This window comes from Argopecten irradians, chromosome 4, assembly GCF_041381155.1.
Source record: "Argopecten irradians isolate NY chromosome 4, Ai_NY, whole genome shotgun sequence".
NCBI classification, from domain to species: Eukaryota; Metazoa; Mollusca; class Bivalvia; order Pectinida; family Pectinidae; genus Argopecten; species Argopecten irradians.
In genome coordinates, this window is record NC_091137.1 from 34,146,272 (window position 1) to 34,162,147 (window position 15,876).

Sequence of the window (15,876 nt, forward strand, 5' to 3'; positions counted from 1 at the left end):
GACCGGTAATTAAACAGGAAGAAATATTGCTATGTACATGTATGTATGTCCCAAGGCCTAATGTCTGTAACAGTCAGACCGGTCAGTCTAATGCCGCTTACTAGCTCTTCCGAGCTGTCAATGTCATAATGTTATGTTGTAGTAACATGAGTAACTTGTCATTTGAACACGTATCCGATATTTGATCAGTACTATATATATTTGACTGGCCAGTGATACATACGGAGACATACAGACGGAGACACACATACGGAGATATACAGACGGGGACGCACACTTGTGTGTGTTGGCCCATTGGGTCCATAATGCCTGGCACCTTCTCACCATATGTATAGTATATTGTAAAATGTACCACAGCAGAATACAACGTCGACAAAACATTGCAGTCCTTTCTTCAATTACAACACAACATCGACATGAACCTCACCACCCATGGAACCAACAAAGCTACATCCCACTTCAGACAACAAAATAGAAAAGATTCATTTTATTATAGATGTCACATCCGTAGGACTCTACGTTGATGGGATACCGGTGGGCGGCAACCCTTTAATGAATATCCTGGATATTTCGAAATCAACGCTGCGAGGGATATAGTTTTGTCATGAATACTTCACAATTAAAATGCGACATTGTATTAACTGCGATTCCGTTATGAAGAAAATGATCAAGGGAGAAGAGGTTACGAACGTCTTCGAAGAGGTCTCGCACGTCTTCGACGGGGTTACGACCGTCTTCGCAGAGGTCTCGCACGTCTTCGAAGGGGTTACGACCGTCTTTGAAGAGGTTACGAAACGTTTTCGAAGACGTGCGTGTTTGGGACTCCTAAAACATATCTACTTCCCTCGTCGTCGTCGCCATTTTCTCATAGTATGCAAATCGCCTCTAATCTCGACGGATTGCTATATTTGGGTAAATAAATGATTTAATTCCAATTTCCGTATAGGAGATTTAGTAGAAATGGTGTCATGTTGGCCATGTTCGATTTGGGATCAACCAGAAATGCACCAACACTTTGTCGAGACTATGTCAGGATCATTTCAGGCAAGTGCCAGTCAAATCGCACCAGTAGAACTTGAGAAGAAGTTAAAGATTTGTTTTCAAGATAGCGGTTATGCCGGTCGGAACTATGTCAGGATCATTTCAGGCAAGTTTCAGCCAAATCGGAATGGCAGAACGTGAAAAGAAGTTCAAAATGTGTTTTCAAAATGGCGGCTGTGGTAGCCATCTTAGATTTCGGATCGTCCCAAATACAACACTTTGTTGGGACCATGTCAGGATCATTTCAGGCAAGTTTCAGCCAACTCCAATTGCTGCTGAAACTTGAGAAGAAGTTTGAAATGTGAAAAGTTTACTGCGAACGACGATGGACGAAGTACGATGACTATATATATATAGGTCATCATAATCCTTCAGGTCAGATAGCCTAAAAATCTATTATGACTTCCATTACTTAGATAGATAGAAATGAATGTCATTCAATGTAATATACAGATAGGCGATACGTAGTCAGTCTGTACATTGATAACAAGGTCAACATGATCATGGCCGATGTTCATCACAAAGAATATTTCAAAAAGTATATTTAAACGATATTGTTTGTACCTGTGCCTCTTCAACTTCTCATAGTAACAAGCGGTATGCATAGGTAAGTTTCACAACAGATAAGCGAAACTAAAAAATAGAATGTGTGTCTTCCCTTCTTTCTGAAAGATTTGCAAGAATATTTCTTTAATTCATCACATATGACTACCTTTTAAGCCGAAACATTTCGACGATTTAAGATATTCGTCTTTCACAAATATTTAGTTAGACATTTGATGCAGAGTTGACATGAATACATATGACACGATTGTCATAAATCTATCACCACTATAGCGTGTATGTTGAAAAAACTTTATAATATTATCTCATTATTTTGTTACGGTGTTGTCAATCAACCATGACGATGTCTGACCCTCTTTTATCGAGTCAACTGAATGATGTGTTGGACAGCTATGGTCTGTCAAAAAACTTCATTGATTACCGAAGAATAGTATTTAACTCTTTCGCTGTTGATGTCTCAATTTCAAGCTCCGAATTATCTAGTATAGTTTTCGTCGGCAGTAAACGGGATGCATTGTGCAGTTTTCATGACACCGAATCAGATTATGATATAATAGTTATTAAACCTGCAGTGCTGTTCGATGAAGCGAACATGAACTCTGCAAAACATTTTGTCTCGACTTCAAATTATTTAAAATGTGTTTATATAAGAAACCGGATCACATCATGGATATAAATATTTGAAATGTCTTGCAAATGAAAAAGAAGGATATAAAAAGTTTACAACATTCAAAGGAAATACATACCTTCTCAACACAACTTCACAAATGGTTCTTGCTAAAAGCGATTCTGTATCAAAATTTCAAATCCATGAACCCGCCTTAAGCCGAGCCGACGCTTTTAAATACGATTTTGTTTTCGGATACCATGCCATTGCCCGTCTTTACCGAAATAATTCGATGAATGGTGTAACAGGAAACGGAATTACAACTGGCCTCCATCGTGGATCATAAAGACCACAAAGAAAAATATGGGTGTTTTGTAGTCGGTGTCGGTCATCCAAGCAGTGACACTCAAACCATTGAATGGCGCCTGTCCTTGAGTAAAACGGAATATCTTCTCACCAAGTCATTCAACCATGTCCAGATGAAATGCTATGCTCTAATGAAGTTGGTAATGAGATGGATTATACAGCCACAGATGATGGAGCCCCTGACTTCACATCATGTAAAAACTGTAATGTTCTGGATGTCTGAGGAACACGAGAGACAATTCTGGAGACCAGAAAATCTGGCTGATTGTTTTATGTCTTCTCTGATGAAATTGAAAACGTTTGTTGAAAACAAAAGATGTCCAAATTACTTCATCACCGATGTTAATTTGCTGGAAGAAAAAATAGAAGGTGAAATTTATCATCGAGTGTTTAAGGTCTTAGATAACATTATCATAGAAGGTCCAAAGGTAGTGTACCAATGTTTACAGCTGAATGTTCGTCTGAAGATCCGTGCTGTGAGTGTTTAAAACAACACCTTCTTGACCAGCTTATCGATGAAATGAATGATATCAAATATTGAATGGAAGATTGGCTTTAACACTTTCAGACTTTGGTGATGATATCTAACGATGTACTCAGACTTGTTTGTTGGATTTGTATACGGTTAATGAGATTCGAAATCATTCCATGCTACATTCTCATGCTTTCACATCGTTATCAATTTTAGAAGATATTGGTTACCTAATTAAGTTATCTACACTTTACAAAAAATACACATTCAAAAGCTTCGTGATAATGGACACGTTTCTCGGATCAAAATGGCGACGTACTTTTATTACAGAAGACGACTGGGTTATTGTATCCCTATCTTGTCGATGGTGATAAAATCAATGTAGTCCAGTCAGGATTTCGAGTTGTGCGCTGAGGACGAGGTTAGTACGAGTGACGTAACGAAAATAGGAGGAGTCGAGTGCATTTATCTCACACAGAACAACAAAGGATTCCAGGTGTCAGAAATAGTGTTTGATTCGTGTGACAAGCTTCTTATCTCGCCCGACCTCCAAGACGAGATGGGGAGGTAAAAAACTGTGAACGGTATTCATTATGAAGGCTGGGTGTTTGTCGACTCCATAGTATACGCGTACTACCTGCTGATTGTGACGCTACATGACATGCGTAGATACAGTGGCATCGTGCCATTGTTCAGACGGTTCCGCAAAGTCTGCACCCAACAATCTGGCACCATCCGTATTTTCAGGAGAGTCATGGCGGAACGTCTATACGACCACACCTCCATGTTGGTGTGGGTTGCCACCAAAGGTTTCACTAAACTGTTCGTGTGTTTTAGAAATGAATTATAGACCTAAGAATGTTCCTGAGAATTTCATGAATTCTGAACAAACAAATTAAACTAATTTAATGAAAATCAGAAGAATGCTACATGAAAGGGATACCTGTTTATTTTAGATTAACAACAAGTTACCTTATTTAGATAAAGTTCAACTTAATAGATGGAAAATTCATGTTTACAAATATGTATGTGTGTATAGATAAGGTGCATTCGCCTTGGTCGTGCCTCCAACCGAGGTGGAAATAAGTTGTATCTAGATGACCTCCTGAATCATTGGGAGTTGAAAATGTGCGTTTGTCGATGTAATATTTGAATTATAAGTCAGAACTTTACTTCAATCTCGTTTCTTTTGATCTTTACAAAATAGCCCATGATCACTTTAATCATGCGGTCAATTGGAAAGAAATGGTTTTAAAGAATAATTTCTTATTTTACTACAACAATAAACTCCATATCAATTGTGTTTATACAAAATATAACATATACTTGTTTTTTGCGTTACAGAATGCAAAGCTAATAAAATGTCATTTACTGTGTATGTTTTGTTTGTGGTATGTATATTCACTAAATGTAAGATAATTTGAGGAATCTGAAGCTGCGTATGTTAACATTTTTGAACATATTTGCGTAAGATTTTTGCAGACATCATAAAGATTGCTATCAAAATTGATGTTGTTTGCGTTTAAGTTTTATGAGAACAATACGATTTATGGTTTTATTATTTATGGTACAAAACATTGATACATGATTGTTTTATTAATCATGTGGAATCAAGGTTTACGCGTAAACAAAACATTGATACATGATTGTTTTATGCAGTAACATTCTCGATAACATTACATTTGTATAGCTTAACAAACGGAAGGAGACAATAAATTGAAAATTTTCAACCAATCAATTAAAACAATTTTTTTTTAATAAATGTGGCAAGAGATGAAACTAACATTTTTTATAGATCTTGTAGAAATTGTATTTTTGTTATATTGTCAATTTTGGAAAAACATTTTGCCCTGTGTCTATGGCAGAATTTTTCAATGTATATTTTTTATTTATATTTATTATATATATTTCAATAAACATACATAATCTTACACATTTTTATTTTATTAATGATAATACGACTTATGCGATTCTTTAGCGACAAATAACGTCAGACCACGTCCATGGCCACCCGTCTCACGTGTATACGTGCCATATTAATTGAATGGACCAGAATTACATTTCTATCATGAGGAAAACTTAGAGGTTTTTTCTATATAAATTTAATTTTATATATTATAATGGTCAATCTAATTCTATTTTGAATACATATATTTGTTAAAATGTCTGCAGAACAAACAGGCAATTTAGGTACAATGCTGAAACTATGTAAGATCATTATGGTAAATCAAGTTATCACAATACAGAAACTGTATCAATCGTTAATTGTTTATGCTCCCGTTATATCTTACAGACTAGAGACACGAATAACACATGGATTCTCGAAATATAGGTGAAATGGAATGAATACTATGGTAAAGTTTTGTGGTGTTATAGTAATATATTCAAATTCACTTGGCATTTCTACTATATAAACTAACCAAGACAAAGTCTATCTGGATATAAATATCACATACAGCGGGAATGTTATGACGTCACAAATGTTGAATGGGAAACGTCAACTGATAACCTTAAATATTTACATTTTGCCACAGCGACTCCCATTACTCTAATGAAAATCGTGATCTGCATTATGAGCGAATAAATGCAGCCTAGACTTGGTGTAGTTATATCTACATAAATGAATGCGAGTCTTGTTTATTAATACCGTGTTAGTCCGCGCGGGAAAATTGACATTGTATTTGAATGAACCAGTTTGGTTATACACTTATAAAAAATCTTTAAAATGTTTGGATAATTGAAAGTAAACTGAATAGCTATTGAAAAACATTGAAATTTTGTTATCTTTACAATTTTTTATAGGGACTAATTTTTATCACATTGAACGTGGCTGTTGAGGTTAAATGGCTGAAGCGGGAAATTCAAAAGTTCACTTGCATTTAAATCATTATTTTCTTTGAACTAGAAAATAAAATGTAAATATAAAAATTAAAGGATTGTTAGATTGCATTTTGGTGGAGATATAAATGCAACCTGGGTGGCAGATAAATAGAATATTTATTCTATTTATTTGCCACCCAGATTGCATTTATATCTCCAATAAATGCTATCTAACAATTATTTAATTGTTAAATATGGCTGTTCCATATTGTGGAATATATAGTCGTTGATAGACGGTTTTCTTAGTCCACCCTGAAAAATCCTAACGCGGAGATCACTAAAATCGCAGTATGTGTTTCTGTTATCTTTAATAAATGGATTGCGCACATTATGTGATCGTCTGTAAAGCTCTAGCATATGCTTTATTATATCTTACAATGTATCAGCAAATGCTTAGATACCTGTATCTTTGATCGAGTAGACTTTGTTCATAAAAGAGATGTTAGATTAAAACAATAAGATTTTTCTTTGTATCATAGCTTTATATCCTATAGAAACAAGTTTGTATATTTTAGTTTTTGAGTTTAACTTGCAAGAAGAAATTGTTTAAACGCAGTACTCCTGTGATTGCAATTTATTAATATTGTATTAATATAAAATGCATCAACAGGACTTGATGTCAGGTTACGTATACTGAATTCCTTTCCAATGTTTTAAGTAATATACACACATCCCTCACTTATAGATTGATTTTAAATAAAAAGTGGAAGGGGGCAACTGAATTAAAATTATTGTATACGTAAAACTAAACAATTATAACAAATGCTAGATAATTTTTGATTTCAAAACATAAAGCAGAAAGTGTACATGTTTCTATAGAAAACCATATAGTACATACAATGGTTAATTTTAGGACATAAACGCAAAAAGGGCCATGTGCTTGAAAATTAATTATTTATTATGATTTGATACATTTTGAATTATTGGAATTATTGAATCGATATTCTGTTTTTTCACCGTAGTATATACAATGTATATTACCTTTATCTGTAGAAAGCCTGAAACACAGATAGAATAAATCCTTGTTATCCTTATATATTGGTCTTGGATAGTTTTCAACAATTACTAATAAAGCTTTGACCGATCAAATCATATGAAAAAAAAATCAGTTTTACCTATTTGTACGAATATGGTTAACTGGGAGAGATCAATATATTTGAACCGATGGAAAATTTTCTTACACTCCTTTCAATAAATCTACACGTTTATAAGTGGGTTGATTCTTTTAATATAATATAATACAGCACAAATATCTAATGTAAACGACTAAGTAGCGGCAACATATTTAAATGTATTATGTCTTCTTATTTGTTTTCAAAATGGTCGTCTGAAATTTAATTATCCAATTCATTTTGAGATGAAAAATCTAGAATATGATAATCACTTTAGCAGTACATTTTGCGGTAGATATAACAACAATACGTCTTGATTCTTATTGCATATGGTTTATAGGGTGATCAATTTGTATGTACGTATCAATTAAGAGTGATACAAGACAATATATGTAAATATCAAGCTGAATGATTAGTACAGCCTACACAGGAACTCGACATAATAATACAATAATTAACAATATTAGATCCTGTACCAATATACGACACTAGCTTTGTCTTTTATTCGTCTCACCTGGGTGGATATACCTGTATACATATGTGTGGTGTAGTATACACATGTGCGTTCTATATTGGTCGATGAATACTTCGCCTACAGTACAATGAATTAAACTTCTTGTTTACGATCATGCTAAACCTAAGCGAAATTACCTACGTCTAAGGTAAGCAAGCTTGACTATTGTGTTGTCAAACTATTTCTGATAAGTCATGAAAATATATTATCACTTCTACGTGTCAGATTGATTAAAATACGACAACAAGCGTGTAATTGGTCGGTCTGCATTGTCATAACAACGTCAATAAGGAACATAACCTGGACTTCTTACACACAGATCATTATTCTCTCAAGTCATTCCCACACTAGGTAGGTATATGACATTACGTTAAAACAAGTGTGGAAACTAAATCTAGATTGATAGGAGCTATTCAACATATCCCTACTTGTAGACGATTGATACCTGTCCATCGACAATATGCATGGCCGACACCCTAACGACATCGGTAAACAATATCCTCATCATTTGATTTCATGCAGATGTGAATAGTTAGAGGCGTGGTACATCAATTGTTGATTGTGACTTCATATAAACACAGCTAAATACACAGCAATAGGGTTATTTACAAAAAGCGTTATACGAAAATATGCACACATACACACACACACACACACACACAACACACACACACGGATACGTACATTTGTGAAGGGGGGGAATCATTATCCATAAAGTATTGCAGATATTATATTGTCACGTCTAATATTGATTTATACCATACAAATATGTACAGATCTATTAAATGATTTTGTGAGTGTCATATATGACTTCTTGTCGCTTGATCATAATTTAACGTACGCTGCTTTCTCTGTATAAGGGTATGAGATAATCATTATAATGTAGGAATAAAACTGCACAAAGGTTATCTGCTGTGGTGAGATTTCAGTCTCACTGAAGTATCCTTTCAACATTAACCATTTTATTTGTGATTTTCAAAATCTAATTTTTGGTAAGTTTGCAATAAAGAAAATGTGCCATACATTATACTTCTATTGCTTGTAGTATATTTTATAGACTAATTTTAACAAATGACCAATTTGGCGACCATTTTGAAAAGGTACATTTCCTACACTTTGTAGAGAGGTCAAAGGAAGGTTATTACTTTGGGCCAATTTACGGCCACTCAGTGATCAGCAAAATATTTGGCATGAAGATACATTAGAATCAGCTGCATATTGTATACTATCCAGAATATCATATTTGTTTCTGCGTTCATGGTTATTTTAGGGGTTAAAGGTCAAAGGCTGAAAATTCATATTTCCATTGTTTAAGTCCTAATTAACTAAATATTAGAATAGATGATATACTTCTTGAAGTTTTTGCATGTAAATATTGGGTTTGTGAAGCTCAATTTAGAAAATTGGTGAAAAATTTAAAAAGTAGGTCACAGTGACCTTCTTAAGTATTTGTTCCATTTAAAAACTTAAATATTTTTGCTGAAAAGATTTTTCAACGATTTTACAGCTTGAGATTAATGTTAAATACTGCATATGGATCATGACATGACCTGCTTAAGATGATTAAATCCTAGGATCGCATTGACTAGGTCACGTGCATGAATTATGTCATATCTTAATGATAGCATCTGTCCACTAAGCATACTCGGTTCTCCCATGTTTAAAAGCAGATTTATAAATTATTTCAGCTTGTTTTATGAGATTATTTCACGCAACGCCTTCACTAAAGTTAGATTATTATAATTATTCCTACTGTCCCACTGTATTATCGTAAAAGGCGACTAAATTTTTAATCTGAATTTTATGTTTACTTAGATGAAAATGCTTTAATATGTAATAATAATAATGTTATAACATCCTACTTCAGTATTTATATATTCATATATATATTTATAACTTGTCTGCATGTGTTGTAAACGACATTATCAAACAAAGAACTTAAATAGGAAAACGAAATTTTCCAAAAGAAAGTGTTACGTTTTTACATATAACAATTAGGAAAGAAAAAACAAGTAGGTAAAAAATGTTGAGCTCGCGTTCGAGTATCTAAAGAGTTAGCGATTCTAGTAATTCTTCCGATTAACGCATATCCATTGGATTTTATGTTTAATTCTTTTTAGTATGACTTGGATAATCTTAATTATTGTTAATTTATATATATATAGAAGCTGAATATTCAAAGGGTCACGAACAACTGTAGAAAAAGCGACGATAAATGGTTATGAATTATATTCCTGCATAAAGCTTTTGAAATTTACAGCTAACCTTAGAAAATGTTTGCTCCGACGAACCACACTAATGTCCGGGATAATGTTTTGCTTCTTTAAGTCACCCAGGTTCAAACCATAGCTATACAATGATTGTGTATTTTAGGTTAAGTAGGTAGCTATCCAGAAACTGCGTTTTTACCCAGCTTTTATGTTTGTTTAAATTAACAATTGTACTTTTTGATATGATATTAAAATGAAAAAATCAATTATAACATGTGTAATTGCCATATTTAGTTGACGCTGCAGATGACTTTAACTTCCGGTCACTTGCGGAGCTTCCAAAGGGTTATTTCCCTGGGATTGTTTCCATCGCTTTAAAATTCCAGTGAAATATCTAACTTATTCAATGTCATGTGATCAAGTTTAATCCAATCAGAACATTCTAAATGAAAGTGGAGTATAATAACATAAATTATAATTGCTCCTCTTCAAATACATATCCAGATACCGCTACATATGTGCTTAAGTATACTGCTTCTTGAAAAAAAAATCTTAATAAGATATGTCTAGGCAAATTTTAATGTGTGTCTTTCCTGAATGCAGATGACCTTTCCGAAAGGTTTGCAAAAATCAGAGAATCATTCATTCTTAAATGCCAGCAGGAAAAGTGGAAACATGTTGGTACAAACGATTTCTGTTTTTTCCAAACATGTAGTTAGACATTTGTCGCAGAGTTGATATGAATACATATGACAGGAAGTTAGTCCTATAACTACTATAACGTGTACAGTATGTTGATTAATGTTTCTAACTTGATCATATTATTTTGTTACAGTGTTGTCTATTGACTATGGCGATGTCTGACCCACTTATATCGAGTCAACTGAACGATGTGTTAGACAGCTATGGTCTCTCAAAAACTTTTATTGATTGCCGGAGAATAGTATTCAACTGTTTCTGTGTTGGTTTCTCGGATGAAACTGATGATGCACTTGATATGGTCGTCGGCAGTAAGCGGGATGCACTATGCTGTTATTGGAACACCGAATCAGACATAGATATGATCTGTATTCAGCCAGATATGGTTTTTGATGAAGTGAACATAGAAACAGCGAAAACTTTCGTATCGGTTATGGTTGATTTAAAAAATCCTGTATTTATGTTAGAAACCGGATCGCATCCTGGATATACATATCTAAAATGGCTTGCAAATGAAAAAAAAGGATATCTTTTCACAACATTTAGAGGAAGTACATATCTTCTTAACAAAACTAAAGAATTAGTAATACAATCCAGGAGTAATCCCGAAATGGAAGTTGAAGTCCATGGGCCCGCATTAAGCAACAAGATTTCCGATGAGGACAATTTCAATGCTGACATGGTTTCGGGTTTCCATTGTCCGTCTTTACCGAAAGATTTCGACGAATGGTGTAACAGGAAAAGGCATTACAACTGGCCTCCCTCGTGGATCATAGAGGCCACAAAGAAATACGGTTGTTTTGTAGTCGGTGTCGGTCATCCAAACAGTGACACTCAAGCCATAGAATGGCGCCTGTCCTTGAGTAAAACGGAATATCTTCTCACCAAATCATTTAACCATGTCCAAATAAAATGCTACGCTCTAATGAAGTTGGTACTGAAATGGATTATACAACCACAGATAAAGGAGCCCCTAAGTTCATATCATGTTAAAACTGTCATGTTCTGGATGTCTGAAGAACATGAGAGACAAATCTGGAGACCAGAAAATCTGGCTGATTGTTTTATGTCTTCTCTGATGCAGTTAAAAATGTTCGTCGGAAATAAAAGATGTCCAAATTACTTCATCACTGATGTTAATTTGCTGGAAGGAAAGTTAGAAGGTGGAATTTATCATCGAGTGCTGAAGGTCTTAGATAACATTATCACAGAAGGTCCCAAGGTAGTGTACCAATGTTTACCACTGAATGTTCGTCTGATTCCTTCAGGATGTCAACATCTCAATGATCCGAGCTGTGAGTGTTTAAATAAACACCTCTTGGAAAATAGAATCGAGGAAATGCAATCCAATGATTGGTTAATATCAAATAATGTGATTTCAGAGAGAGATCGTATTTATCGATGTTGTCAATTTGGCCTTGTTGATTGGTATATTATCAATGAGATCAGAAATGAGTCCATGCTGCATTCACATGCCTTCACATCTTTATCTGTTTTGGAAAAGATGGGTCTACTTAATAAAACCATCTACACGTTACAAAAAGGATATATTGCAAAGCTACGTGGTCATGGACACGTTTCTCGGATCAAAATGGCGACGTACTTTTATTTTAGAAGACGACTGGGTTATTGTATCCCTATCTTGTCGTTGGTGATAAAATCAATGGAGTCCAGTCAGGAATTCGAGTTGTGCCCTGAGGACGAGGCAAGTACAAGTGAAGTTACGGAAATAGAAGGAGTCGAGTGCATCTATCTCACACAGAACAAGAAAGGATTCCAGGTGTCAGAAATAGTGTTTAATCCGTGTGACAAGCGTCTTATCCCGCCCGATCTTCAGGACGAGATGGGGAGGACAAAAACTGTGAATGGTATGCACTATGAAGGCTGGGTGTTTGTCGACTCCATAGTATATGCGTACTACCTGCTGATTGTGACGCTACATGACATGCGTAGATACAGTGGCATCGTGTCATTGTTCAGACGGTTTCGCAAAGTCTGCACCCAACAACCCGGCACAATCCGTATTTTCAGGAGAGACATGGCGGAACGTCTTTACGACCACGCCCTCATGTTGGTTTGGGTTGCAACCAAAGGTTTCACTAAACTGCCCGGATGATTTCGAAATGGACCATATAATTAGGTCTAAGGATGCTCCTAATTATATCATGGATTCTGAAGAAGCTAGCTCAACTGATCTAATGAAAACTACAAGAATGTTACATGAAAATAATACCAGTTTATTTCAGATTAACATTTTACCTCATTTAGATTAAATAAATCATAATATGTGTTAAATGCATGTTTGCAAATATTGTTTGTGTGTATAGTTAGGTGCCATTCAACTAGTTGGACCTCCAATCGAGGGGTAATATAATTGCATCCAGTTGACCTCATGGATCAATTGAGGAATTGATATGTAGATATGTTACTGTAATATTTGAATTATGAATTATGAATCAGAACTGTACTTCAATCTCGTTTCTCTTCATCATTATAAAACATCCGATAGTAACTTTTATTTTCCAATTAACAAAGTGCATCCTGTAACCCTGGTCAATACTAACCGCAATAAACCGCTCGGCTAGAGAGAACTATTAATGTACAGTGTCTAAAGTTGAAAATTTTTTTTGTTAATCTTTGTGCAGCTTTTAGATAAAAGGTGCAGAGTTTAGTTTGCTGTGAAGGCTTCAAGAACTATATATGGAATGTGTGCCTCCTTGCAGTCTTCGAGTGTTGTGCTTTATACTGCTGCTGCCAATAAAGTTGTGTGATTGTATGTGAAAAAAAGAAGAAATATTTGTATGTGTCCCTAGGTAGCAGGTATCTAACGGTATGTGTGCGGTTGTGCGTGCCTAGTTCTGTAGTCTATTTTGATAAGGAATGGTGTGTTGACTATGACTTGTTTGTGTACGAATTTGAAGAGTGTTAGCCTTGACTGTAATTTTCGTGTGATATTTATGGTAGTTTGAGTTATTGAATCATGTCTGTAACTGAGCTTGTATTGCGGTATCTATTTTTAATATATCCTGCTGCTCTGCACCGTTTTTTCAATTTGTGTGATCTGGTTGGCATGGTAAGGGTCCCATACGGAAGATGCTGATAATGTTGCTTTTGTCGGGGTGGAAAGACATGAGCCAATACTGTGCCCATAGTGCTGCTGCGAGTAAATATTCTTGTAAATGTAGCGCGTCTTGCTGGTTGTGTATTTTTTGTATATGATGTTGCCGCCTGCAAAAAAAGTCGACTGCATCATATACAAACAAATACATCTATAGAGAACAACCAACTAAATAACTTTACATAGACCACAGTGCTAAAATTTGTTAAAGTTTTGTAATGTATTATTAAAGCAAACGACAATTAGTTAGCTGTTGTGTTCTATAACTTAAGTCTAGGTTCTCATACAACACTAGATAGAAAAAAAAGTTTGGGTCCTTCAGCTCAAACTCCAACCAGGGTAGCCATTTTGAAATCAGGCGCATTTTGCACCAAAAAATCCTGTTTTTACCTATTCAGTATCAAAATTGATATTTTGAACCTAAATCTCAATTTGAATTTCCAAATTCATATCACAGGTATCTAGGAACAATTACCTGCCAGAAAACATTTTTACTTTTGAAAGTATCGATTAGCTAGCCAATCAGCTGCCGGGTTAAAATTCTATCCCGGGCTCAATCTTGAATACATAGGGACCATTTCGAACGTCTGGTTGTTTTTTTGTGTTTTTTTTTTTCATTTAGTGTGTTGTTCCCTTTAGCTCGGTCGATTGATGCCGTGTTTGGCTAACGTTACAGATATTGTTAAATCAGAAGTTAGACCTACCGTATCTTTTCTCTTCATCATTATAAAACATCCGATAGTAACTTTTATTTTCCAATTAACAAGGTGCATCCTGTAACCCTGGTCAATACTAACCGCAATAAACCGCTTGGCTAGAGAGAAATATTAATGTACAGTGTCTAAAGTTGAAGAATTTTTTGTTAATCTTTGTGCAGCTTTAAGATAAAAGGTGCAGAGTTTAGTTTGCTGTGAAGGCTTCAAGAACTATATATGGAATGTGTGCCTCCTTGCAGTCTTCGAGTGTTGTGCTTTATACTGCTGCTGCCAATAAAGTTGTGTGATTGCATGTGGAAAAAAAAGAAGAAATATTTGTATGTGTCCCTAGGAAGCAGGTATCTGACGGTATGTGTGTGGTTGTGCGTGCCTAGTTCTGTAGTCTATTTTGATAAGGAATGGTGTGTTGACTATGACTTGTTTGTGTACGAATTTGAAGAGTGTTAGCCTTGACTGTAATTTTCGTGTGATATTTATGGTAGTTTGAGTTATTGAATCATGTCTGTAACTGAGCTTGTATTGCGGTATCTATTTTTAATATATCCTGCTGCTCTGCACCGTTTTTTCAATTTGTGTGATCTGGTTGGCATGGTAAGGGTCCCATACGGAAGATGCTGATAATGTTGCTTTTGTCGGGGTGGAAAGACATGAGCCAATACTGTGCCCATAGTGCTGCTGCGAGTAAATATTCTTGTAAATGTAGCGCGTCTTGCTGGTTGTGTATTTTTTGTATATGATGCTGCCGCCTGCAAAAAAGTCGACTGCATCATATACAAACAAATACATCTATAGAGAACAACCAACTAAATAACTTTACATAGACCACAGTGCTAAAATTTGTTAAAGTTTTGTAATGTATTATTAAAGCAAACGACAATTAGTTAGCTGTTGTGTTCTATAACTTAAGTCTAGGTTCTCATACAACACTAGATAGAAAAAAAAGTTTGGGTCCTTCAGCTCAAACTCCAACCAGGGTAGCCATTTTGAAATCAGGCGCATTTTGCACCAAAAAATCCTGTTTTTACCTATTCAGTATCAAAATTGATATTTTGAACCTAAATCTCAATTTGAATTTCCAAATTCATATCACAGGTATCTAGGAACAATTACCTGCCAGAAAACATTTTTACTTTTGAAAGTATCGATTAGCTAGCCAATCAGCTGCCGGGTTAAAATTCTATCCCGGGCTCAATCTTGTATACATAGGGACCATTTCGAACGTCTGGTTGTTTTTTTGTGTTTTTTTTCATTTAGTGTGTTGTTCCCTTTAGCTCGGTCGATTGATGCCGTGTTTGGCTAACGTTACAGATATTGTTAAATCAGAAGTTAGACCTACCGTATCTTTCAGTCCAAGTCAACTCCACAGGGGGCCAACTCAATGAAAATGGATATTGTCATACATTTTTATGTATTTGGTGGATGGGCTGATGAGTATATATGACAGTCATGTGATTTTTTTTCCAAAAATACCAGATTTGAAAAATTGTTAAAAAATCTGGATATTTACTATAAAACAGAGAAAGGGACGACAGTCGCCATATTGGATTTTTCACCCCCACCTCGATTAAAGTTAATTT

General features: G+C 35.0%; 1 protein-coding gene across 2 annotated transcripts; it reads left to right on the forward strand.

Moving 5' to 3' along the window:
* Nucleotides 1-7,589: 7,589 nt before the first annotated feature.
* Nucleotides 7,590-15,179, forward strand: LOC138321408 (uncharacterized). 2 transcript variants are annotated; one of them, XM_069265079.1, is made up of 2 exons: nucleotides 7,590-7,704; nucleotides 10,602-15,179. In XM_069265079.1, exon 2 carries the CDS (start codon nucleotides 10,617-10,619, stop codon nucleotides 12,579-12,581), a length of 1,965 nt encoding a protein of 654 aa, XP_069121180.1. In that variant the 5' UTR covers nucleotides 7,590-7,704; nucleotides 10,602-10,616; the 3' UTR covers nucleotides 12,582-15,179. The 2 variants fall into 2 exon arrangements, with proteins under 2 accessions (XP_069121180.1, XP_069121181.1); XM_069265080.1 differs by lacking the exon at nucleotides 7,590-7,704 and adding an exon at nucleotides 7,725-7,907.
* Nucleotides 15,180-15,876: the final 697 nt, after the last annotated feature.

Coding starts and splice junctions, on each gene's coding strand:
- LOC138321408 (XM_069265079.1), top strand. CDS start 10,617: ATGGCGATGTCTGACCCACTTATATCGAGTCAACTGAACGATGTGTTA.